General features: G+C 54.1%; 1 protein-coding gene and 1 long non-coding RNA gene across 2 annotated transcripts in view; both read right to left on the reverse strand.

The window, feature by feature from the left end:
• LOC306649639 overlaps window positions 1–27152 on the reverse strand; it is a 192544-nt gene that overhangs the window by 31816 nt on the left and 133576 nt on the right. The gene's annotated exons all lie outside the window — the stretch shown is intronic.
• On the reverse strand, window positions 1327–14961 carry RFC2 (replication factor C subunit 2). Its single transcript, XM_079120742.1, has 11 exons — window positions 14801–14961; window positions 13032–13101; window positions 11829–11870; window positions 11459–11565; window positions 8635–8736; window positions 6814–6914; window positions 4796–4953; window positions 4634–4699; window positions 4013–4093; window positions 2912–3025; window positions 1327–1639 (listed from the first exon to the last, which is right to left on the reverse strand). The coding sequence occupies exons 1-11, from the start codon at window positions 14905–14907 to the stop codon at window positions 1529–1531; spliced, it is 1059 nt and encodes a 352-aa protein (XP_078976868.1). The 5' UTR covers window positions 14908–14961; the 3' UTR covers window positions 1327–1528.

Below are 27152 nucleotides of genomic sequence, written 5' to 3' on the forward strand. Positions count from 1 at the left end.
GCTTTTCCCGAGAAGAAATTAATGCCACAAGGTGGGAAGTCAGAAGCAGCTACTAGAACCCAACTGTTGGCAAGTCACCTGTCCCTGAAGTCCTGGGGGAGAAGCCCCCCCCCCCACGACCTCAGGCCTGAGCAGAGGTGGGGGAGGGCCTGCAGGAGCCACGAGCATGGCAGAAAATGTCCAGGAGGCCAGCCTCTGCTTTAGGAAGCCAGGTGCCTCTCCTTACCTATAAAATGGGGGTGACTTACCCTACTTTCCAAGGATGAGGTCCCAGATAAAACCTGAGACCAGGTGTGTAAAAAGGATTTGGAAGGGGCTCACAGTGGTGGTGCCTGCCTATAATCCCAACATGGGAGGCTGAAGCAGGAGGATCCCAAGCTCAAGGCCAGCCTGGGCATCTGAGAGAAACCCTTTCTCAAAATAAAAAAAAGGGCTTGGGTGTAGCTCAGTGGTTTGGTTGAGCACCCTCAGTTCAATCCCAGGACCAACCAAACCAAGCCAAGCCATAAACAATGCCCAGGATTTGCTTCAGAAGTCGCCGGGGGGGAGGTGGGGTCGTGGGCAGGACACAAAGCAAGCCTGGCGGGTGGCAACAACCACAACCAGCTCAGCAGAGGACCAAGCTGAACACGCCCAGGGTCGCCGGCAGTCTCCATGTTTTCCTTTCTTGGTGCCAGGGAGCCACATCCCCAGCCCTTTTTGTTTTCCGCGACAGGGTCTCAGAGCTGCCTAGGGCCTCGCCAGGCTGGTGAGGCTGGCTTTGACTCGCGACCCTCCTGCCTCGGCACCAGTCTGCTGGGATTATAGGCGTGCGCCACTGCGCCCGGCTCTCTACGTTTATATATAACTGGAATTTTTCATAATTAAAAATAAATGTAAAAAAGTGCCTCCAACACACAGGAGCAGCCCTGGGGCACAGAGCCACCGGGTGTCCTGAGGCGAGAGACCACATGGCCTCCGCTCGCTGCCCCTGCTCCCTGCAAGCCCTCTTCTCGCCTCTGCTGCCTTCTCCACTGGGTCACTGAGCGGTGCGAGGTGGAACCACGGCTCTGCAGGCAGGTGGGCCGGCGCTCCGTCCCCGAGGCACACCCAGCCCTCGGCCTTTCTGAGGGCGCATCCCGGTCGTCCCGAGACGTCTCAACCCAGCAAGAAATCACAGCAAACCTGCCCTCACCCACAGGACTGACTGGCCCCTTCGGGCTTCTAGAACTTGGAGGTTGCTGGACCAGGCTATGATCTAAGTCCCCTTTTCTGCCTGTGGGATGCAGGGGCACACACAGGCGGGGGCTGGTCTTGCTCGGGCCCCCCATAGTCAGAAGCAGCACAGACATGGGAAGCTTTATTAGCACAGGCCAGTTCGGCACAGGCCAGGCCCTCCCGCCACCCACAAGACCCGGCCTGCACACGCTCCTGCATGTGCTCGAGCGACACGGGCCGGTGAGCTCAGCCAGGCGTCTCCCAGGGCCATCCTGGGGGTATGTCCCCATCGGAGGGTGGGGCCTGCTGACACCGGTCCTAGAGTCTCGCACTAACTGGCCACCGGGGCCATCGTCTTCTGACACAGCCTGGCCAGCAGCCCCGCCATCTGCAGAAGGGAGTTCACGCCTTCCGCGACCTTCATGTGAGTGTATCCAATCTCCTGGAAAACAAGCCCGCCAACCTGGTTAGTGAACGCGGGCTCTCGGTTGATCTGATCTAGCAGACTGCTCAAAGCAGCAGCTCACTCCAGCTGGGAAAGGAGGCCGAGCTATCAGGGTCAGGTTCAGCTCAAGTTCAATTATTTCCTAAAGGGATGAAAGTATTTCTTTGAAAGATACCATTAAGAAAATTAAAGGAAGAAAAAGAAGCCAAGCGAGAAGATTTATAGAATATATATCTGACTATCTGAGGAAGGATCAACACCCAGGATACATAAAGAACCCCTGAAACTGCAACGGGCTGGGCTGTGGCTGAGGGGCAGAGCACCTGCCAGGCACGTCTTGAGGCCCTGGGCTCGACCCTCAGCCATTAAAATAAATAAATAAAGTTATTAAAAATAAAAAATAAAATAAACCTAGCTGGGTGCAGTAATCCCTGCTGTTTGGGAGGCTGAGGCAGAAGGATCATGAGTTCAAAGTCAGCTTCAGCAACTTAGCGAGGCCCTAAGCAACTCAACTGTCTCTAAATAAAAACACAAAATAGGGCTGGGGACGTGGCTCAGTAGTTGCATGCCCCTGAGTGCAATCCCTAGTACCCAAAATACACAAATAAAATTTTAAAAACCTCCCGGGCTCTGCGCGGGAGCTGCCTGCCCCCAGCCTAGCGGTCTCTGGACCACTGAGACACGCACTTACCGCTGGACAAGCACCCTGGGAATTTACCATGGGACATGAAATCGCCTGTTGCACTCAGACATTCACGTTTGCAAATGCTGGTGGGGAAAGTGCTGCGAGACTCCACCTGTATGATGTTCGGAAACTTCAGTTTCCAAAACAGAAAACAGACTGGTGGTCTCTGGGTGTTGTGGAAAGCATGACTTCCAAGGGGCACACGGGTGTTTCTGGGGTAACGGGAAGGTGGTCGTGTTACCCACAGGACTGAGCTGTCCTCTGCGTAAACCATATTCCATTCACCAGGACTCAGAACAAGAGGCAGGGGTAGGCCAGCGGCAGGGCCCTGGCCAAGCGAGCTCGAGGCCCTGGTCACGTGCCGGCACTGCCATCCATCAGCCAGTCAATCAAGAGACCTATGATGAGGACAGTCGCCCAGGGATGCCCAGGTCACTGACTGGCCAACACTCAGCCTCGAGAGCCGGCCACCCGCCCTCCCACTATGTCAGGGACACCACGGCCACCAGGGCCAGTCCCGCCACCAGTGAGAAAACTGAACGCCACGCATCTGGAGGAGACGGCGTCTCTGTGCCCTGACCAACCTTGATGAACTCCAGCTTCAGGTATTCGGCCATCTGGAAAGTCTTACACACTCGGAAAATGTTGCCGATGACATCCTCTGGAGAGTAGCCCAGATGCCACAGGTGAGCGAGGATCTAGGTGAAAACGTGAGCCAGGTCAGACCCACACCAGCCGGCCAGCACAGGCTGGGGAGGCCGCGGGCCAGGCCGTGGTGCTGAGGATCACCTGACCCCCGGGGCTGCTGGAGGGCCACCTGGGTGCCTCAGGCTGACCACACTCCTGATCATGGAGCCAGGCAGGCAGAGAAAGCACCCCAGGTCCACCCCCAGGCCCCACAATGTCCACCCTGAGCCTGCGAAGCCACACTAGCTTCTGCAGATGGGCAGAACCAAGCCCGTGCAGGTCAGCGACCCCAGGAGCCCCAGCCTCCTGTCTTCTCCCTGCAGACGGGGGCCTGGACACAGTCCTGTTGCCTTTGCACCATGGGGCTGATCCTGGGGTGGGGGGCTCTGCGTCCACAATCCTCAGGGGTCCCTTCAGGCCCACTCTGCCACCCGGACCTCACCAGGCCCTGTGCCTTGGTCCCCCGAATAGCACTCTACGCTCACACCAAACCCTGCCCCAAACCCAGGCGACTGCCAGCTGAGTCTGCTGGGGGACAGGAAGGGAATCCTGTGGTCAGACCCGTGGCCCTGGATCACACCGGGGCTGGCAGGTGGTGACAACCTGGTCCCCCAGACCCTAACTGTGCCCCCTGGAATCTGCTCACAGGACCAGGCCCTGAACTGACTAGACGCCTCCTGGCTGACAGGGGACTGCAGTGTCCCAGAATGCCCATCTTCATGCTCCCCAGGAGGATGAGGGGCACCTGTCCCCCTGCCCAAGGGAATACGGTGTCCTGGGGAAGGCCCTGGGCCAGGGACTCTGGGCGACAGATTTTCCAATGGGAAGATGTAATTAAGGCTGAAAGACACACTTTCAACCCGGGCTGACCATGCAGGGTAGTTTGGGGCAAGAAACTGGCCCCCGGGATGCAGGGCGCAGGTCTGTAAGGTGCACCGGCCTGTGGCACGTGCGATGCCCCGGGCAGCGAGGGCTGCGCCCCGACAGCAGAGGCTCACCTTGTAGGCCTCGTCGATGCTGCCGTGCACGCAGTGCTGGAGCATCTCCTTCACCAGCAGCGGGTGGGGCTCGTCGCAGACCTGGCCAAGCCCAGGAGAGGCGTCAGGAGGCTCGGGCGCCGGCTCTCAGCTCGCCGTCTCCACCACATCCCAGCAACGGAACGAGCTTTTGCCACCAAAGTACCCAGAGCAGCTTCCCACGCCCAGAGCAGCTTCCCACGCCCAGATCGCAAGTTCACAACAAAGCACCAGGGCCAGGGAGTCTGCCCCAGGCCGCGTCTTAGATCAGCTGGGGGTCCTGTGCCCAGAACCCTGCGCATAAGAGGTATTTGGGCTGATCGCCACCATGGGGTGGCAACTGGCCTTGACTAATGACATGAAGAGGAGCAGGGGATGGCCAGCAAGGTGCCACCTCCCCGAGTGGGCCATCTTCTCACCATCCACACAGGGACACACCCAAGCTCCTCCCGCCCCCATGGTGGGGAAGTCATGCGGACAGGGAGGTCACGGGGAGCAGGGCGTGCGCCCTGGCGCCCTCCCTCCAGCCAAGCACCTGCCCCTGCTGTCAGGCACAGTCCCAGGGAAACAGTGCAGGTGAGTTGGGCCCATGTGGTCGGGTACCTTGAACACATTCTCACTGTTGATAAAGCCGAACCCCGAGAAGGTGGACTGCAAGTTGTTCAGAGCCTGTTGGGGACAGAAGCGCACCAGGTGACCTGCGTCGCTGCCCGCCCCCTCCAGCCCACAGCCCCCTGCGGCTGGGTCTGCTCAGTGCCCACACACCTGCCTCATGTCCCCCTGGGCGGTGAAGATGATGGCTTCCAGGCCGTCGTCTGTGTACCGCACATCCTCCTTCTCCATGACGCTCAGGAGCCTCGCCAGGATCTGGGCGTCCGTGAGCTTGGTGTAGCGGAGCACGGCGCACCGGGACTGAATGGGCTCTGGCAGAGACGGGAAGAGGGTGAGGCCTCCCCGGCAAGGGCCAGCGCCACCTGGAGCTCTGTGGCTACGGGACAGCTGCATCTTTCCCTCTGCCGGCCTGGCAGGTGTGCAGGAGTGACCAGGAATCCAGGGAGGGACGTGTGCATACCCACCACCAGGCAGCAAGACCTTGGCCAGCCTCAGCCTCCCAGAGGGGCAGCGGGCTTCCAGGACATACGGTCCACATGCCACAAGCCCCCGAAGGCCAGCGCCAGCTAGCCCAATAGACTCCAGAGGTAAGGCCCCCTTGGTAGCCTGCGGCTCAGTGGGTTGGGACAGCAGTGGACACCACAAGGCCTCTGCTCAGCACAGGACGCTCCACCTGTCCACACCGGCAAAGCCCCTGACCCACTGCACCATCCGCAAGCCCACTGTCCAGCACGGGCTGCCTCCTGCCCTAGGCACCCTGCCCCCTCCTCCCGCCCACCTGCCCTCTCTGGGGTCCTGCCCACCGACACCCTCTCTCCTGGTTTACCCCACCAAGCCACACCCACCTCACGGAGCCCTCACGCTGGCCCCCACGTGAGGCCAGCCCACCCCCAAGCCTGGGCACTCCTCTCCGCCCCACCCCACCGAGGGTCCGCACCCTGCTGCTCTGTGGGTGCAGAACGGCCCGCCTGCCTCGGTGTCGGCAGCACATTAGAAGAGCTGCGCCCCAGCTCTCGGTGCCGAGGCCCTGGGCTGGAAAGGCAGAGGGACCCACACAGCCCAGAGCAGGAGAGACAGAGCTGCGTGGGGGACCAGCCCACCAGCCACAGGAGCTGCAGCGAGGCTGCAGCAGACAGCACCACGGTGCCAGGCCGCTGCAGGGCACAGGACTACCCTGCAGCCAGCTAACGCTCGGGTGGGAGGGAAGCCTGGGCCGCCGCAACAAGGAAAGGAGAGGGAAGCCACCGGCCTGGGCTGAGGGAAGCAGGGCCGAGCCAAGCTGGAGGACGGGAGGGGCCGGCTGGGATCCGCCCACGAGGGTGGTGCCGGGCGGGGCTCCCTCCACCCACAGCTGTCTGCAGCAGCAGGCATGCCTCCGCAGGGTGGGGGTCTGCACCTAAAAGGCGCAGGTATTTGGAGACCGGGTGAGGTCTTTGACAGGGAAGCGTAAGGCCTGTGCTCCCAGCTCTCCGGAGGACGCCGGGACAGGAGCGTCTCAACCTCAAGGCCAGCATGATGCTGGCTCAAAACAGAATGACTGGAAAAGGTCTGGGGTGGGGCCAGTGCTCGTCCACACAAGCGTGTGCGATCGTGGGTGGGGCAGGGGCCCGACCCAGCTCCTCTATTTGCTGCATAACTGAGCTTGCTCTCTCCTCTCTGGAGAGAGGCTGAGGGGCTGGAGGGGCGGCTCAGTGACAGGGCGCTTGCTAGCATGCTGGAGGCCTCGGGTTTCACCTCCAGCTCCACAAGAAAATAAACAAAGTGAAGCTAAAGGCTGGGGTGTGGCTTGGTCGGAGAGCACAACCTGGCATGTGAGGACCTGCCTTCGGTCCCTAGCACTGCCACAAAGATGGAAGTGAAGTGAACAGTGTCTCCACAAAGCCTTACGTATGATCAAATTCAAAGACTGATTGGAAGCATCACCCTTACATGATAGCCATGTTACTTTCATTTCTCACTTCTAGAAACATTAAGGGAAGCTGGTTGTGCAGACGACAGAGGCTGGCTGTGGCGGGTGGCCCCAGGCCCATCTTCAGCTGCTCAGAGCCAGGGCGAGGGCAGGGTGGGGCGCTCGCCCAGCAGGCTCCAGGCCTTGAGTCCACCCAGCTAAATGCAAACTAAAGACAGTCGGGGAGCCAGACGTGGGCCTGGCCACGCAGAGCTCAGCTCACCTATGATCTTGTCAGAAGCGTTGCAGGCCAGAGCGAAGCGCGTGGTCTTGGAGTAGATCTCCATGGTCCTCCTCAGGGCCTGCTGGGCTCCGTCGGTCATGCTGGGGGAGAACAGGAGGAAGGCATTGGGGCCCGAGTCTCGAGCTCCAGGCCACCCACTAGTGTGAACGCCCGTGAGCCGTGCTCTCGGGGCTCAGCTGCCAGCACTCGCCTGCCTCAGCTGCTTAGCAAGACTCCAGCGTCCCAGCGTCAACTGCCACCTGCTCTGACAACATGTGGGGACCCCACCTGGACCTCACACGGGCAGGCTGTACACAGGCGTCAGAGCAGAGGCCCTGGGGCCCATCACTGGCTGGACATGGGTCCTCAGGCAGCTCTTGTCAGCCTGGGGTCACCACCTACAAGACGGAGACACCGATGCTGCCCACCTCAGAGGGTCGGGGATAAAGTGAGGTGACACTGTGTAAAGTGTTCAGCAGGCGCCCGGCATATTGTAAGAGAGCACACAGGGTTAACAATGTCAGCTGTTACTGGTACTATAAGCAACGGTCAGTGCAACAGTCAGGGTCTACCCACACTGTAGAATATGACGTGACTACGGGAACTACAGCCGGGCGTGGGGGCTCATGCCTGAAATCCTAGCTATTCAGGAAGTTGGAGGAGGAGGGGCCCAAGTTCAAGGCCAGCCTGGGCAGCTTAGGGAGACTGTCTCAGAATAAAATGCAAAGGGCTGGGCTGGGGCTCAGCAGCGGAGCGCCTGCCTAGCAGGTGTGAGGCCCTGGGTTCAGTCCCGGCACTGCAAAAAAATAAAAAATAGAAACTACATTCACAGCTGCCACAGTGGTGCACACCTGTGCTATCAGCTACTCAGGAGGTTGAGGCAGGAGGACCACCGAGCCCAGGAGTTCAAGGCCAGTCTGGGCAACACAGTGAGACCTTGGCTCAAAAACAAGAACAAAATAAACAAAAAAACCCATGTTCATAACAAGATCATAATGTTATGGAACATGGCTTATAACATGAAAGAATACATGATACAAGATATAACATAAAGAATACAAGATATAACAGAATCCACAAATGAGACACTCAGCTATGTGAAAATGCAAAGTGCAAAAAAAGAAAAAATAATGCCTGGTATGGATGATATGTATGTTTTAAATTGATTTTTTTTTTAAGTTGTAGATGGACATACTATCTTTATTTTATCATTTTTATGTGGTGCTGAGGATCCATCCCAGTGCCTTGCACCTGCCAGCAAGCGCTCTACCCGAGCTACAGCCCCAGGCCCCTTGGTATTTTTTAAACAGGAATAACTGCTATATTTTTAAAATGTCGTTAGCATTTTTTTCGTTTACACTGGCAATGGCTGCACACTGTTTTATGTCAGGTGTGCTGAACCAGAATCAAGTGTTCCCTTAAATTTCTTATAGGTGATGCTGAAACACAGTCTCAGACAAATTCTCTCCTTTTGTTTTGGAACTCGGAATTAAACTGGGGCGTTCACATTCTACCAGAGTCACATCCCCAGACCTTTTTACATTTTATTTAGAGGCAGGGTCTCACCAAGTTGCTTAGGGTCCAGCTAAGTTCCTGAGGTTGGCCCTGAACTCACGATCCTCCTGCCTTAGTCTCCTGAGCCACCGCACCGGTTTTCAAACCAGCGTTTCTAAGTTAGCTACAAAGCCGAGGGTAAGGCCCCTGTCAACTGCTGTCCGAAGGTGTGGTGAGCAAACCCAGCACAAAGGTGATTTTTCTCCGGATTGAAGGAAGCCCAGTGAGACTCAGGTCAAGGCCGAGGCCTTCCAGGCAAGCACGTACCTGTCTGCCTCGTCCAGGATGATGATCTTGTGCCGGCCTTTGGGGAGGGTGACCTTCTGTTGGGCAAACATTTTGATTTTATTTCTCACGACGTCAATGCCCCTGAAACAATAAACCAGAATTTTACAGTCACCTCCTGAGGCAAATCCAGTCACCTCCACAGGAACTCTGAAACCTTCCACATGCCACCAGGGACTACGGGACCCAATTTTAGTTTTTTAATTTCTTTTTTGGGTTAACTCTAACTAGTTATGAGGACCAATATTTCAAGGCTTTTATTCTTCCTTGGAGGTCTTCCGAAGAATAAGGAAAAAGTGCCACTTCCTTTTTCTGATAGAATAAAACTCATTTTATCCTGCAACTACCATGGGGTCCCCTGGACCCTTTGACCACCAAGATCCCAGGGGTCTCAAGGCTCTTATTCTTCCTGCAGCCTACAGCGCTGGCCACCTCGTCATGCCAGGGGCTGTTCCAGCAGGGACGGTCACTCATCCCCAGCTATGCTAAAGGACAGGCGGCCGGGGCTGCCTGGGAGGACACCGCGGGGGAGGACAGGGCGCTGCCTGTCCCTGGCTGGCGCTCCGTGGGGGGTGGCGCTGTCTCTACACCGACTCCTCATCCACTTATTTTTGTGGTGCTGGATGGAACTGGCTTCAGCATGCCAGGCCAGCGCTCTGCCCGAGCCTCCCAGCGGGCCTGCCATGCTCCCAGCCAGCCCGCTGCCCTGGGCCTGTGGCGGAGGGCAGGGTGTGCTGAGCACGAAGCCAGAGCGGCGAGAAGCAGCCCACAGAAACCTTTTTCATTTTCTGTTCACAATGGCCAGGAGGAAAGCTGAGGTCTTCATGACTGCTGGGTGACCACCGAGGGCACACAGACCCAGCTGCAGCGTCACGCCCGCCTCTGGGGACACCCGCAGGCCAGGTCGCCAAGGTCTTGATCAAGGCTGAACAACATCCTTCTAAAGAGAAAATCAAATCGATCGCCAGCTACATAGACAGCAGACTGGAAGGACCTCACTGCGCAGTGTCTGGACATCCATCCTGCTGCCCAACGGACAGGCCTCCTTCCTCCCAATGCACGTGCACTGCTGCGCCCGTGGCACTGTCTGCTAACTGGCCTGAGTGTTGGCTGTGGTTCCACCGGGACAGCCCCTAGGAGCTCAGGGCGAGACTGTGCTAGAAGGTTCTGGGTGGAGTGACCGCCAAGAAGCACCTCGATCTGACCAGCACACTGAGCCCGAGGGATCCACCGGGGTGACAGGCTGGAGGTCATGGGGGACATGTGCCTGGAGGAGGTCATGGGGACGCATGCCTTTGGGGTGTATATTTTGCCCCTGGTGAGGGGGCTCTCTGCTTCCTGGTGCCATGTCCAGAGCTGCTCTTCTCCTCCACGGGGCCCTTCTGCCATGGGGTGCTGCCCCACCAGGGCCAGAGCGGCGGAGTGGGACCTCTGAACCCTCGAGCGCCAGGCTTGTCTCCTCTACGATTCAGGTGGCATCGTCTGGTCACAGCAGCACAAAGCTGCTGAAACAGTGTCCCTTCACCCTCAGAGGCTCCCGCACCACATGTGCATGGTTCAGTGTGTTGAGTGACCAAGAGCGGATGTGGGTGTGTCTCAAAAGGTGACCGGAAGGAAACAGATGCTAGAGAAATGCGGGAAGACGCTACAGTGACATCCCGTTTAAGAATCCAAAGCAGAAAATCCTTTGCAGTAACAGGCCATTCTCTCGGTATGACAACTGTGAGCCACCGAGTCTCAAAAAGAGGCGTGTGTGGCTGGGGTCCTGTGAGGGGCAGGAGTGAGGAACCAGAACCACTGCACCCGCATCTGGAACCGGCTATTACCCAATGGGCCGCGGAAGGCCACAGGGACAGCGGGTAAGCTGCCAGTTACAGTACCTGCCACTCCAGGGCCACACAGACCTTCCGCACTGTAAAGGGCTGGAACCTGCCCTACAAAACACCAAAGGCAGCTGCAGGCAGCCCCGCAGGGGCCCGTGTCACAATCGCCCCCCATTCCGCATCCAAGGCGGAAAGCAGCACCACATGGCCATCAGGAAGCCCGCCGGGGGAGGAGCAAACACAGAAGACAAGTGTCAATGAGGACGGGGGACAATGAGCACAGCTGGCAGGGACCCGAAACAGCCACAGGAAGAGCAGGGTGGCCGCTCGCAGCTGAGACACAAGTCAAGCAGGACGGAGCGAGTGCACTCTGGGTGTTCAGCTCACCCCAGAATCAAGAGCAGGGACGCCAGGAGATGCCTGTCCATCAGGGTCACCACTACTTGCCGCCACCACAGACGGAAGCAGCTCTCATCCATTCAGAGACAATGAATGCAGCCTGGAAGGACGCACGTGGGATGCTCTCCAGCCGAGACAAGGGCGGGAACCGCCCTGTGCCACCATGGGCACGCACCCGGAGGGTACCGCAGAGGGGACTCCACCAGCCAGGGACAAGCCCTGTGCGACTCCTCTGACCGAGGCCTCCAGGCGGTCACTCAGAAAGCGGCCAGAGGCTGTGGGGGTTGTTTCGTGGGCACAGGGCTTCGGTCCTGCAGGACGCCGTGCTGCAGCACTGTGCCATCATGGGAACAACCTGACCCTGCCGCAGGGCACACCGAGCACGTGGTGAGGATGGAGAGCTTTATGTTATGCTACAACTTAAAATGAGGTTTTAAATTTTTCCATTAAAACAGAAAAGAAGACAGCGAGTCTGCTGGTGGCACACGAGGAGCCAGCACCTCCCGCTCTTCCACGGATGGGAAGCCGGCATGGCGCCAAGACCAACTGCCAAGACCAACCCACCGCCCACCAGCCCTGCCCACCTGTCGTTGGAGGCGTTGAGTTCCAGGACAGCATCCTTCAGCGCTGGGCCCAGCAGGGCTCGGGCCAGACACAGGATGCTGGTAGTTTTGCCAGTTCCGGGGGGACCCTGGGAACAAGGGGTGAAGTCAGTGCTTCAGGCCACTCAATGGACCCCAGGGTGGCTCCTGGGCCACTGCCACCCTCAACTCCCACCGCGCCCCGCCCCATGGCACACATAAGCAGGGCAAGCGACCCACAGGCCTCCCCAGTTACAGGACCAAGATGGCCCAGGGCCCCTCTGGGGAGGAAGGACAGAGCGCAGAAGCACTTCAGTGGGCAGGGCCAGGCAGCGCCAGGCAGCGACAGGCAGCGCCAGGGCTGAGCACTCACTGCGATGATGATATTGGGCAGGTTCCCTTCTCGCGCAAAGACCTGAGGGAAAGAAGCTGGTTAAAACTGGCTAACGCAGGGCTGAGCTGGGGCTCAGTGGTGAGGCGCTTGGGTGAGGCCCTGGGTTCAATTCTCAGCACCACATATAAATAAATAAATAAAGGTCCATCAACAACTAAAAAAAATATTTTAAAAAAACCCAACCAACTCAAATACCGAATTTTACCTAACTGAAACCCTGGGTGATTCCTTCCTGTCCTCAACTTGAAACGCAAACTTTTTCTTCAGTGCTGGGGAACAGAACCCAGGGCCTCCTGTATGTCAGGCAGCTGCTCCGCCACTAAGCTTCACCCCCAGCCTGAAGCCCAAACTCTTTTTATTGTGGCTGTGGTACTCGGAACTGAACCCAGGGCCTCGTGCATGCTGGGCAAGCATTCTACCACTGAGCTATGTCCCCAGTCCTTTATTTTTTTGAGACAGGTTCTTGCTAAGTTGCTCAGGGCCTTTCTAAGTTGCTGAGGCTGTCCTTGATCTTGCAATCTTCCTATCTCGGCCTCCGGAGTTGCTGGGATTATAGGCATGCGCCACTGTGCATGGCTTGTATTTGTAAAATGAATATATCAAAATAACCTTGGTAGCTAAGCCCCACTTACTGTAGAGATGATCTCTGTCATTTCTCAAATGGCTGGGCTTCTAGGTGACACCGACAGATTCTCTGAGGCTAGGAATTCAAAGCCTGCTCTACTGCCCAGTGGTTCTCCTTGTTCTTCCTAACGTCATCCTGAAGGTGGCTGCCTTGTCACTCAGTCACTCCAAGAAGGGGTTGGCAAAGGAGAGCCAGGGTTGGGGGTGAATGTGGACAAATCCTTTGCGAAGTCGGTTTTGGTAAGTCTCCTAGCTAAGAAGAGTTTCTATGTTTTTAAAGCATTGTTGTTTTGTTTTGTTTTATATTCAGTGTGCTGAGGACTCAATTCCTAAGATATTATCTGGCCTTACAGAAAAAGTTTGCCTCTTCTGCTAGAAATGGATAAGATCAAGCCTGAAACTCCACTGACATTTTCCACCATTTTCTAGTCTCCCTTAAACTGAACGTCTTCTGGTCCCTTCTGGATTCCTGGTTTGCCTTTCCCTCCTGAATGGACTGTCATCCTCTAAATGCTTTGAGCTTGTGAAAGACATCATTTTTTTTAAAAAGGCACTCACCTCTAGCCTGCTCACAGTGTCTTCGTTCCCAACGATTTCATTCAGCTTTACTGGCCTGTATTTTTCAACCCTGTTTTGAAGAAAATACATAAAAATATTGACAAGGTTATCTTGAAAGCATTAAAAGGAACGGGCAACGTGACGCACACCTGTAATCTCAGCAACTCGGGAGGCTAAGGCAGGAGGATCATAAGTTCAAGGCCAGCCTCAGCAATTTAGTGAGAACCTCAACAACTGAGCAAGACCCTGTCACAAAAATGAAAAGGGCTGAAGATGTAGCTCAGTGGTAGAGCATCCCTGGGTTCAATCACCAGTACCAAAAAAAAACCAACAAAAGTCAACAGATGCAAGTTTTTCATTTAAAGTTTGAAAAGTTAAGTGCATGAGAATCGTCCACCACTATCCCACACCCATCACGGCAGAGAAACACGATGCTGCTGGAGAGGGACCAGCACAGACCCTATGGAGCAATGTGACACTGTGAGGGGACAGGCCCACACAGGCAGCACCAACACCATCAGGTCTGATAGTCACGGGTGCACCTGGAACTCTTTCTCATCCCTCACCTGCCAGTTTCTGCAGACATGTGCTGGGGATCAAACCCAGGCCCTTATGCATGCTTGGCAAGCACCCTACCACTAAGCTGGAAACACAGTTGTTCTCAAAGGCCAGCAGGAGAGCACACTTGTTCCTACACACTTATTTTTAATACTCGACCTCCACCAGGTACCACACGATGAGTGAGGAGTTAGCTCAAGAAGAGGAGAGCAGAAAAGGCACTGAGATGATCAGGACGTGATACTTGCCCTAAAAGACTTTGCCACCAATAGGGAGATAGAGCTTAGCAGATGCCACTACAGTGCCAGGCTCCTTACATAAACCAAGGGCTGTGGAATCCCAGAGGAGGGAGAGAATCAGCTGCTGGGAACATGGAGAGCAGAACTGGAGCTGGACTCTGAAGAGGCAAGTCTGCTCTGTCTCCAGGCTGCTCCCGCTGACTGAAGCTCCTCCAGCACACAGCCACGAGCCTTGTTCCAACCTGTTCAACTATGGAAGCCTCAGAGGTCTTCCCTGACCACCAGAGCTATTAATTTCTCCCCCAGAGCACCTGTCTTATCAAATATACAGTGCATCTACTTGTCTATTTATTTATTGGTGCTTGGGACTGAACTCAGAACCTGATGCAGCAAGTGAGGGTGAGCTACACCCCCAGCCCTTATTTGTCTATTTTTTTCACTTTGCTCTTCTCTATCAAATGTAAACTCGGAGACAGCAGCAGATTTGCTGTTTACCAAAGTATCTCAAGCATTCAGAATTGTGCCTCGCAAGAACAATATAATGCAAGCCACACGTGTAAAGTTTTCTGGTGGTCGCATTAAAAGGTAAAAAGAAAGTGGGTAAAGCTAATTGTAATAATATATTTAACTGACCCTAATATGCAAAGTACCGTCGTTTTAAACATGCAATCAATATTTTAAAAAGGGCTGCAATTAGAAAAACAAAAAAGTGGGTGATCACCTCGGCTGGCCCTTACTGTCATTAGCCTTGGCTGTGCAAGGGACCGACCGGCCACTCAGACCCGGTGGGATCGGAGACCCTAGCCCCTCGCCTTCTGCAAACCACAATCCCTTCGAGGCCACTCGAGCCTCCTGCTCCCCAAGGGTCCCCAGGACGCGCCCGAGCCCCGCGCAGAGATCCCCGGGACATGGCCCGCCCCTAGCCCATCCTCACGTCCAGCTGCACCCATCATCTGCGCCCTGGGCCCTCACCACGGCAGCTCATAGTGGCCGGCGCCGCCGGAGGCCTTGCTGGGGCCTGGCGCAGGGTCCTCGGTCGCGCGCTCCCCCGCGCCCCCTCCGCCGGGCTGGGCCTCCATTCTCGCGCCCCCTCTTCGCGCCGCCCAGGCCCCGCCTCCGACGTCACCACGCAAGCCCCACCCCGTCCCCGGGGGACGCTGGGCGCGCCTGCGCAGAGAGCTCGAGCCCGCCGGCGCGCGGACCTCTGGGGGCCGTAGTTGCTGTGGGAGACCCGGCGTCCCGCCCAGGAGCCCCGGATGTGAGCCCGGCCCGCGCCGCCTTCGGGGAGGGCAGGTCGCTCCGCGAGCTCCGGGAACCGACCACCGTGTGACTGGGCGCGTGACACCGCGCCGCGGGTTGGCGGGAACCGGCCGGGCATGTGGGCGGCGCGCTCCCGCTGCTCGCGGCCTCGTGGGCACCCCCGGGGCGTCGTCCGCGCCCCCGCCGCGTTTGGCCCTCGAACTCTGGGGGTTCCCAACGTGCCGCGAGACGGGTGCGCCCCCCCCCCCACCATCGTGCAAGGGGGACGCTGCCCCCGGCCCGAAGTGGCTCGGTGGTGATTCCAGAAAAACACGCTTCGAATTGGCAATTCTGGGGGGTTGTTTTTCTACCCATAGCCCAAAGGTCACAGTAACAATGATGAGTAATGACCGTCACTGCGCCCTTACTATGCAGTAGAGTCCAGGCGGGTGCTCGTTATGCTCGGCAGGCAGACGAAGCCTCGGGCTTAGCAATGACTAAATTGCCCAACGTCATTTAGGTTGTAAGTGGTGGAGTCAGAATTCATTCCGCACCACGTTGCCAGAGCTCTTGGTGTCACATTCTGTTTTCTTGCACTAAGCATAAAGCACTGTGATTCTTTTTCTTGTTTTTTTGCAGAGAGGGTCTACTGCTCAGCTATATCCCCAGTCTTTTTATTTCGAGACAGGGTCTCTGCAAGTTTCTGAGGCTTTTGATAAACTGCTGAGGCAAACCTCAAACTTGTGATCCTCCTGCCACAGCCTCCTGAGTCACCTGGCTCGCAGGCATGTGTCACCATGCCTGGCTGCATTGTAATTTCCTGATAAAAACTGGTGCTAGTTGTCCTGGGAGTAGCTTAGTGGGAGAACACTTGCTCAGCATACCTGAGACCCTGGGTTCAAACCTGCAAAAATGAATGAACGAATGAATGGTGTTAGCATCTGAATTGAAGGCAAGGGTCCAGATCTGTTCATCCGCAGTGCTTAACACAAGCCTGGAGAGCTCAAAATGTTCAGTGCTTTTAGTGATCAATGAGAACCATCTTTCCATAAACTAAATCTGGGAAGAACTAGGTTGCTTGGACCAGAGAGGACAGATCACAGCCTCATCATCAGTGAGAATTCTCATGTACTTCAGGTGGTGACCTTGTCTCCCAGACAGTTGATTAGTCACACAAATAATCATGGGTTCCAGAATCTATAGTGCAGATCTTTTTCTATTTTTACTCTTTCCTTTTAGTTTTCTCCCGTGACCCCTGTGAAGCAATGTCTGTCCATTCTAGAAGTGTATTGGGGAAAACAATATTGCTGCTGTCATAAGTTTTCATGTCTAAATCTGTGCTTCACAGCCTCTGTGGCTCCTGGGAGACCAAGCTTCTGACCCCTGCTCTGCTCCTCTCATAGTAGGCACAGCCTGGCATGGCAAGCAACGGGCAGTTTCCCAGTGTGTCCAGCAGGCGAGCTGGGAACAATGTACTTCTTCATTCTGTTCAAGTTTTCGCCCATTGGGCAGACACCTCAAAGGACTCAAATCCTGAAGCATTTTTCATGGCAGTGATTATTCAGGCCTCCAGTTCAGAACTTACTCAGCTCGTTTCTTCTTTTTCATGATTTGAGAAAAAAGGCGCCGAAGCTTCTCTCTCCTGTCCCCCTTTCAACTGATGGAGCTGTCTTGGATGTGTTTAAAGTCCCTATTCACATGTCTGGGGGAGACAATTCAAATTTTTCTTAAATGTAAACATTTCTTTAAAAATTCCTCTTTGTGGCTTGTCCTTGGGATGGTTCCATGTGGTAATGCTCATATTTTCCTTGTAAGTCAACTGTCACACGCTCTCTTCCCACCACATAACATCTTTTCAGTCTGCAGAAAACAGTGTTTAGGGAAGCTGAGGTAGGAGAGCGAAATTCAGAGCCACAGCCTCGGCAACCTAGCAAGGCCCTGTCTCTAAATTTTTTAAAAAAGGGCTGGGGATGTTGCTCAGTGGTTAAGTACCCCTGGGATCAATTCCCAGGACCAAGAAAGAAAGAAAGAAAGGGGGTGGAGGGAGAGAGAGAGAGAGAGAGAGAGAGAGAGAGAGAGAGAGGGAGAGAGAGAGAGAGAGGGAGAGAGAGAGAGAGAGGGAGAGAGAAAGAGAAAGGAAGAAAGAAAGAAAGAAAGAAAGAAAGAAAGAAAGAAAGAAAGAAAGAAAGAAAGAAAGAAAGAAAGAAAGAAAGAAAGAAAGAAAGGAAGGAAGGAAGGAAGGAAGGTGTATACTTCCTTCTCCTTTCATGGCTCTTCTCCAAAGCCCTTGCTCAACAAGAGGCCCACTAGTGCTGCGGGGACTCTGCTGTCCCTGATGTGCTTGGAATGCCAGGAGAACCAGGGGAGGAGGTGACCTTTGGGGCAGAACTGCACTCTCAGGACATTCCTCTGTTCCCTAGACTGGGCCTTCTGTGACTTCCTGGATGTGGGCCCAGACAGAGCTGGGAGCTTAAAACTTCAGCCAGTCCCCTAGGGCCAAACAGCAGCAATAATGGGGGCCCAGGAGTGTTGGGAGACCACCAGCTCTTGTGAAAGGGCAAGGGGAATTCCTCCTCTGAAACCCACACAATCCCAGGAACTTGAACTCACCGAGGCTGAGCTCCCAGGCTGTCCTCTCCAGAGGACAAAGCAGATGAAGGAGGCAGGCGAAGGAGGCAGGATGGAAAACAGACTCCTTAGCCTAAACCAGAACTTCCATGATATATACATATATATTGGTACCGGGGATTGAACCCAGGGGCACTCAACCACTGAGCCACATCCCCAGCTCTTTTTTATATTTTATTTAGAGACGGTCTCACTGAGTTGCTTAGGGCCTCGCTAAGTTACTGAGGCGTCTTTGAACTCTCAATTCTCCTGCCTCAGCCTCCCAAGCCACTGGGATTACAGGCGTGCACCACGGCACCTGACCCAATAAAATGTAGAAACAGGACAGGCAGCAAATCTTGGTTAAAATGACACCTTGACTTTCACTATTATAGTGAAGCCCCCTTCCTGGGTGATGTTGCAGAATTTGGGGCTAAAAATCTGGTGGTGGCCCAGTCCCAGGGCACAGGAGCCCCCTGCTTTCCACCCACTGCAGTCTCCGCTGGCCCAGAGCACCTCACAGGTCAGCTGCCAGCTCCATTACACTAGAATTTTAAAATGTGGTATCTTGTTTTCAAATGAATTCTTCATGATGTCAAGCTACTTTTTCTTTTCAAATGGTGATACCAGTTGGGTGCGGTGATGCATGCCTGTCATCCCAGCCACTAGCGAGACTGAGGCAGGAGAATCGTGAGTTCAAAGCCAGCTTCTGCAACTTAGCAAGACCCTAAGTAATTTAGCAAAGACTGTCTCTAAATAAAATGTAAAAAGGGCTAGGGATGTGGCTTGGTGGGTTCAATCCCTATTACCCCAACCCCCCAAAAAAGCCATGCTGTGACCTGGCTGTTTCCCCATACAGCGTTCCACACCTGTTACTGTTTCTAACATTCTCAGCATTTTCAATATTAGCATCGTGAAGTGAAAAACCGTATTTCCCAAGTATAACTGCAGCATAAGTATTTCTCATCTGGGTAAATTGTCCCCGGATAGTGCTCTGATTAGGATTCTGGCGCTTGGAAGCCTGTTAGAAATTGCTTAGCCTGGATCTTGCTTTCTGCCTTTGACAAATACTGGCCAAGTGGCCGCCCTTGTAGGGAGGGCACAACCCGTCCAAGCAGCAGTCAGATTTTTGTTTACTCATAACTATGGTGTGAGCTAGAAGAGGGATTGGCTGGTTGTTAGGGTGTCCGCAATAGTCACCAGCCCCTGGGAGGGGTTTTGTGGTGCTGACTTGCATCTGGGATTCCATGCCCTTGGCTTGCCTGGAAGGCCCGCTGGCGTCCTGGCCTGCCACCGGCTGCTCCTTTACTGTACCTGCCCGTCCATCTCTGCCTGGGCCTCTTGCCTCCTTTGTCCTTGCCTTCTCCCTGGCTTGGCCGTTCTGGGAGAACAGGAACTTTCTCTGTCCTGTTCGCCACTGCGCCCTGGGTCCCTATCGAGGCTGGTCCAGAGTCAGGGGCTGCATGTCTCTGGAAGGCACTGACAGATCAATGAATGAAGTGACCAGTCAGCAAGAGGGAGCCTGGAGCCACAGGGATGGAGAGAGATGGACTGTGGGGGGCCAGATCTAGCAAGGCCACCAGGGCCTGTTAAGGGCAGCCAGACACCCTGGAGGGAGTCAGACCAGAGGGACTGACCCAGTTTGCGTTTTAGATCACTCTCCTCCCCATAGCAAGTAGCCCGGAGGGAAGCAAGGGAGGAAATGTGTATAGGCGGCGGTGTTTGCTGTGTGATATTGATTGATGGATCGATCGACCGAGATGGGGTCTGGCTCTGCCGCCTAGGCTGGCGTAGAATTCCGGGGTTCCGTGATCGTGCCTTGGCCTCTGGAGCAGCTGGGACTGCAGTGTGGGCCAGTGCGCAGGGCGGGGCTGTGTGTTTGTGTGCTCTGTACTTTGAGGCAGGTGATCCATTACTGTGATGTGCAGATCCAATCATGCCACTTACCACTGTCTCTGAGACGCGTGTGTAGGGGTTTCCTCGTCCAGAAGGTGAGTTCTGTGAATTGTCTCTCCTGCTCACTTGCTGAACGCACGAATGAACCTGTTCCCTGTGCTGGTGTCCACTGCATTTCTGAGATTGTTTTTATTGGGCAGATGCCTGGAAATGCAACTGCTGGATCCCAGGGACAGGCACCTTCAAGTTTTTGTTTGTTTGTTTTTGTACCAGGGATTGAACCAGGGGCACTTAACCACTGAGCCACATCCCCAGCTCTTTTGTATATTTTATTTAGAGACAGGGTCTTGCTAAGTTGTTGAGTTTGGCTCTGAACTCCAGATCCTCCTGCCTCCGCCTTCCAAGCCACTGGCATTATAGGCATGCGCCACCATACCCTGCAACACCTTCAACTTAATAAGGGTCATTAGGATGATTTTCTGGAGAAGGAATCTCGATAAATCCTAAAAGAAAAATTCAGGGTCAAGGTAGAGCAAAATCCCAGGCCCTGTGAGGCCCTGTAGGTCTTGCCTCCACACAGCATCTCCCTGACCCTCATGCTCTCCATTCCAGCCCCATGGGCCTGCTTGCTCTGAACTACCTCAGGGCCTTTGCATGTACTGTCCCCTTAGCCTAGAATGTTCTTCCCTGTGATGGCCATGTGGCTCGTGCCCTGGTCCCACTCAGGGCTTGGCTCAGAAGCATCTGCTCATTGAGGCTTCCCTGCTCCCCTGCCAGCAGTCACCTTCCTGTCGACCCTTTCTTTTCTCTGTAAGATGCACCTGTAGCAGGTAAATAGATTTATGTGTGCAGCATGTCCCCCATTAACAGAAGTTCCGGGACAGCAAGGGTTTTCTTCATCTTGGTCGCTGTCCTTGCCAAGGGCCTTGGGCAGTGCTTGGCACTCAGCAGACGTCGACAGAGATCTGCTGGACAGATGAATGATCAGGGGACTTCAGGAGCACGCCCGTGATGAAGGAAGTCAGACTCTCACGTCCGTCCTGTATTCTTTAACGTGCTGGGGACGGAACCTGGGATCCACAGTTAGGGCAACTGCTCCGCTGCTGAGCCGCACCCACCCTGCCCTGGATTTGCTGCTTCTGTGTGTGTGTGAGATGCTGGGATTGAACCCAGGGTGCTCTTATTACGAGGTAGGGTCTCCCTAAGTCACCCTCACACTTGCGATCCTCCTGCCTCAGCCTCCCAAGCTGCTGGGATGGCAGACGTGCCACTCTGCGTTCTGGCTCTGCGTTCGTACTTTTATGGTGCACTCATATGTAATCCTGATGTATTCAACATGCTGAGGGTTTGAAATGGCTGTAATGACTTGGCATATTCTTGTCCAACGGGAAATTTATGATTTTAATTTAAATTGTAAAATTGAATCACTCAAGTGAATCTTGTGATTATGGGATGAAATCTTTCTAAATTTATAAATAGTACTGGGACATTTAAAATAACTTGAGATTCAACTTATTACAAGATTGATTTATTATTCAATTTATAAGATATGTTTGAGCACTTGGAATTTACAAGCTATATTGGAGATGCCTGAGCCATAACTGAGATACTTAGATAGGAAACAAATATCTTAAATTTATAAAGTAATTTATGATGTTTAAGAATACTGGGGTTGGGGATATAACTGTGGTAGAGCACTTGAGGGAGGCTCTGGATTTGATCCCAAGCACTGCAAAAAATATACACACTGTCCCCAAAAGACTCAAAGTTATTGTCAGGTCTGGGGTTGTAGCTCAGGTGCAGAGCTCTTGCCTTGCATTCACAAGACTCTGGGTTTGACCCACAGCAACACACACATGCGCGCATGCACACACACACACACACACACACACACAATGTTTTAAAAAGTTATTATCAAAATTGGTTTATTAGAAAATAAGAAAGATGGGCCTGGGGAGATAGCTCAGTTGGTAGAATGCGTGCCTTGCATGCATAAGGCCCTGGGTTCAATCCCCAGCACCACTAAAAAAATTTTTTTTTAAATAAAATAAGAAAAAAAAAATCCCCTACTTGGTGGCACACACCTGTAATCCCAGCTACTCTGGAGAGTGAAATAGGTGGGTCGAGAGCTCTAGGCCAGGCTGGACAGGTTAGCAAGATTGTCTCAAGAAGATTTTTACATACTTAGATACTTACATACTTAAAGACAAGGAAGAACAAGTTGTTTTGCATTTAAAATTTTCGTGAGGTCAAGACCCTCTTTTGCAGTGCTGAGGACGATCCCAGGGAGCTCCACCCCTGAGCCACATCCCCGGCCCTTTGGGTTTTTCATTTTGAAACAGGGTCTTGCTACATTCCCCGGGCTGGCAGCTTGTGATCCCCTGCCTCAGCCTCCTGAGTAGCTGGGTTCAGTCACTGACCACCGTGTCCAGCCAAGAAACATTTTTAAGTAACTTTCCAAAAAAATCTCAATGCGCAGGGCTCCTCATGTGTACAAGGTCCTGGGTTCAATCCCCAGCACCACCACACACACACACAAAAAAAAAATTTTCAATGCACAAAAGTCAACCAAGGGCCAGGCATGGTGGCGCACGCAGACTGAGGCAGAAGGATCAGGATTTCAAAGCCAGCTTCAGCAACAGCGAGGTGCTTAGCAACTCAGTGAGACCCTGTCTCTAAATAAAAAATACAGAGTAGGGCTGGGATGTGGCTCAGTGGTTGAGTGCCCCTGAGTTCAGTCCCCAGAACCACCCCAGCCCCGCAAAAAAAGTCGGCCAAGTACAACCAGCCCGCATTCTCCTGGGGTTGCCGCACTGTATCCTAAGGCTTGCCTGCACCCGAGCAGCTGTGCTCAGGAGGTCAAAGTGCTGTTCAAGCTGGGGCCACCAAGCCGGGGAGGCTGTGTGGCACACACAGTGGGGACCTCATCCCCGGGCCCCTCCCCAAGCCTGCTTGTACCTTGGACACCTGCCTCTCTGCCAGCTGTCCCTGTGTCCCTCTAATGAACCCACAACTGGTGGCAGCCTTCAGTCCCCAGAGGCTTGACCATAGCTGACAGCAGGCCAGGTAGGGGGCAGCCCTGTGGGCAGCTCTTGATCCATCAGAGCTGTGGAACTTTGGCGCACCCTGTGGCAGCAAGTGCCGCTCCCTGGGTCGTGGGACCCAACCTGTGCTGTGTGTCCAGCCAGCTGCACTCACAGCTGATTCTGAGGCATCTGGGCTTCGCCAGGAGCTTCTGGGGACCCTGCTGGGCTGTAGTCCACAGAGGAGGCTACGGAGGCCTCACCTGTCCCTCAGTCTGCCCCGAGTCTGAGCGTGTGACTTTTTCCTGTCATTATGAATCACTAGGTCACAAGGTGGCCTTGGGTATCCAACAGGGCAGTCCATTTGATGGGGACACGACCACACATGTGTCTCCTGCATAGTCTACAAAGGACGGGCCAAGTGCGTTCGGCTCTGGACCCTCCAGTGGGAGATGTGGAAATGAGTTAGCTGGGAAGTTCCTGGGCTGGGTGTCCTGGCAGGCGCCCAGGGGTCCACACCACACGTGGGGTGGAGGATGCGCCACAGGGAGGGGAGAGCTTCGTTTGTCTGTTCTTCTGTGTGTGCCAGGGGTTGAACCCAGGGCCCTCACCACTGAGCCACGTCCCTGGCCCTTTTTAATATTTTAGCTGGAGACAGGGTCTCACTGAGTTACTTAGGCCCTTTGCTAAGTTGCTGAGGCTGGCTTTGAATTTTCCATCCTGCCTCAGCCTCCCCAGCTGCTGGAGCCACAGGCGTGCGCCCTGCCCCGGCTGGTTTTTCCATGTTTGCGCCCCTCAGCCCTGTGATCTCCAGCAGCCCTTCATTTCTCAGGACAGGGAAAGGCTTAGCCCATCCCGAGATGCATCTTTTAAAAGACACTTTGCTCCCGAGGTGGCACTTTAAAGTGGTTAAGGCTGGTGATTTCAGAGGGCGCCTGCCCTACTTGATGGAACGCAGGGGAATACTGCTTACACCATCCTCCTGGGGCGGGAGCCTTCTGCATGGAGACCTGTTCCGGTCGAGGGTCCCTCTCATGCAAAGGTTTCCATATTAGCTGCTGCATTCAACTTTAACAACCTGGAAACTGAGAACTGCTTTGCTCGCCCTTCCTGGCCTTCTTTAATAATGCTTTTGAAAAGAAAAACTTTTCCGAATGCCTTAGTGTCAGATGCACAGAGGCCACATGATGCTGTGCTGCAGTGTGGATGTCCCAAGGCCTGTGGGCCTGGGGGCACTGTCTGCCCCTATGCTGCCCAGCCTGGATCCTGAAGCTGTTGGATTCTTGGCTTCCTGTCCTCAGTAAGCATGCTTGTCTGGCCTCTCCGTGGCTACTTCTGCATCCAGCTCAGTCCAGCTGTGTCCATTTATTCCCCCACTAATGATGGATAAGGTTGTTTCCAACCTGCTTTGCAAACATGTGTACTTGGTGTGTGTGAATGTGTGTGTGTGTGAGGTAATATTCATGTTATACACAATATTATTACATGTGTGCATGTAATTGCAATTTTCACTTTCATTTTCTTTCTTTCTTTTTTTTTTTTTTTTTTTTGGTACTGGGGATTGAATCCAGGGTGCTTCACCACTGAGCCATATCCCAACCTTTTTATTTATTTATATTTTGGTACAGGAAATGGAACCCAGGGGTGCTTAACCACTAAGCCACATCCCCAGCCCCTTTTTAGAGACAGGATTTTTATTTAGAGACAGGATCTCGCTGATTTGCTTAGGGCCTTAGTAAGTTGCTGAGGCTGACCTCAAACTTGTGATCCTCATGCCTCAACCTCCTGAGTCACTGGGATGACTGACATGCGCCACCATGCCTGGCTAATTTTTATTTTCTTGACAAACACAATTAGTTGTTTGTGGACATTCTGTGTTTCCTTTTCTGTGACTGATCTGTTTGGCCACTTTTCCTTTCTACACAAAGTGTAAATAAAGCCCCTTCGGGGCGCTCTCTGTCAGTTTGTAGCAAGGCTTTAGAGGTGAACTTCAGGAGCTGGGGTGTAGCCAGTGGTGCAGCGCCTGCCTGCGTGGGCAAGGTCCTGGGGTCCGTCCCCAGCACTGCAAAAAGTCACAGAAAAAACCGTGTAACCTGGTGCACTGGCCTCAGCATTCCCGGAACAAGCCACAGCCTGCCCTGCAGTGTTCAGAAGGGGCTGAGGTGACGAAGAAACTGGCAGATCCTTCTCCATGTATGACCCCTGCCCTGCGGATGCCATGTCCACCCACCTGCCATCTGCCACTGTGGGCCTCTGACTGCTCGGATGCTGAATGCCCGTAACTGTCCACGCCCCACCTGCGGGAGAACAAGGACTGTGGGTCACCCCCCCCAACTTCACCCCCTTTCAGCAGCAAGCAGCTTGGAGAAGTCGCCGCCCATTTTCCATAGAAATGGAAGCTGGGAATTGACCCTGGGAAATGTAACAGCGTCCAGCTGATGCTTTGAACAGGGCGCCTGATGCTCTGCCACTGCGACTTATTTTTAACATGAACATGTTTCTTTCTTTTTCTTTTTTTTTAATTGTAAATGGATGTTTATTTTATTTATTTATACACAGTACTGAGGATGGAACCCAGGGCCTCACATGTGCCAGGAAAGTGCTCTGCCACTGAGCCATAACCCCACCTCTAAACTGGACCTGTTTCTTCCTCCTCCTCTCCCCCTGCCCCTCCCTCACCTCGGGAAACAGGATCACCCTCCTCCCCATCCCAGGCAGAGTGATCTGTCCTGAGCTCACCCCCAGCACGGGAAGGACGTCATCCAGACTTTGGGGATGGCTCCAGAAGATTCAGAAAGGACTGTCTTCCAAATTAACAAGTGAATTACACTCCAGAGGACAGCTGGGATGCAGCCTTTGAGTCACCTCTTTAAAGCCACCTGCTCCTGCTGAGGGACGGGATCTCAGCCTCTGGGACAGGAGTTCCTCCTTCGCTAGCAAAGCAATAAACCTTCTTTTTCCTTTTTCTCAAAACCATGTCCTCGTTATTGGACTGGCATCAGGGACCAAGCTCTTGGCAACAAATCTGACACCCCAGGTGGGCCCCGAGAGCAGCCCCCACCCACCTCTCAGGCAGGCCTGGCTCTCCAAGGTCCCCCACTTCCACGCCGAGGACTCGCGGTGCTGGTGAACTTGTGGAGCACCAACTGCAGGAGAGCAGAAGACCAGTGAGTTTGCCTTCGAACCAGAGGAGCTGTTCCGGGAGTGAAGGGAGGGACCGAGGGACCGTCCCAGCAGCTGCGGAAGCTCCTTTGGCTTCGGGGAACTCCCTGCTCCATCGTGGTCCACTTTGGGAAAAAGGAGACTGAACTAGGAAATCTCCCCAACTTTGGCCAATTGCTGAGGCCCCTGATGTGCGCCCTGAGACCCTTGATCCCATACACCCGTCTCCTCTTTGTGGGAACATCTGGTCCCTCTCTCTGGAGACATCTGGTGCAGCAGTCATGGTTACGTGGGACTGGAGAACCTAGGGATAAGTACTCCCTTCTGATCTGTCCAGGTTCTGTTTGCCGGCCGTGGGCCTGGGACTCACCTCTGTCTGGTATCTGCTGCTGCCCCTTCTAAGATGTGGCCAGTCCTCATCGGTTCTACAGGTAGTCTCTGGGGAAGGATCTTGGCTGGTCAATTTAAAGGTTCCCATCTGTCAGCCATGGTTTGGGGGCTCCTCTCTGGTGTGGCTCTCTGTGTTTCTTTTTTGTACTATCTTGCACTTGGAGTTGGTCTGTCACAGGTAAAGTGAGTTGAAGAAAGGGCCACCTATGAGTCTAAGATAATGTTTTACTGTAGTGATCTGGCTCTTAAGTAACTCTCTAGATTATTGTACAATCTTGCAGTCAGAGTTGGTCTGTTCAAGGTAAAGGAAGTGGAAGAAATGTGTACGTGCAGATCTGTCAACTTTAAAGGTTCCCGTCTGTCAGCCCTGGCTTTGGTGATCCTCTCTTGTCTGTTTTTTTGCCGGTTACTGGCCCTTTAAGACATGGGCCATGCTGCGCTGACCTTACTAGTGGTCTCTTGAGCAGAGATCTTGGCTGTGTGGGCCGCCTATAGGGATAAGCCTAAGAGAAAGACGTTGACTGTGATAGAGTCTGGCTTTTGTGTGTTTTGGGGGGATTATTATACAATCTTGACTTTGAAGTTGGTCTGTCGGGGTGAAGCGTATGAAAGCTTCTGCATACACAGGCCTTTGTGCAGTTGCAGGATAAGGGGTCTGAACAGCCAGGCACTAAGTTGAAGGTGCCAAAAGGCACTGCCTCTGGTGTGCAAGGACAGCAGGACAGCAGAAGAAAGGGTTAAAGGATTTTGATCTTTTAAACCCAGTGCTGGCTCTCCAGCACTGTGTCTCAGCCTGGCCCCAGGCAACCACAGATCATCTCACTCTGGGTCAAGGACAACAGCACTAAACTGGGGGCTGGGGGGGTGGAAATCCCAGCAAAGCTGCCTGGCTGAGCAAAAATGGCCAAAGAGAACCTGGCCTCTCCTGCCTTCCAGCCCTTCTGCCCCTGGTGGGGTAGAGGCTGCTGGCCACAAAGGATGTGGCAGAAGGTTCCGGCATTGTCAGG

This window comes from Sciurus vulgaris (genome assembly GCF_902686455.1).
Source record: "Sciurus vulgaris genome assembly, chromosome: 18".
In the NCBI taxonomy this organism is placed as follows: Eukaryota; Metazoa; Chordata; class Mammalia; order Rodentia; family Sciuridae; genus Sciurus; species Sciurus vulgaris.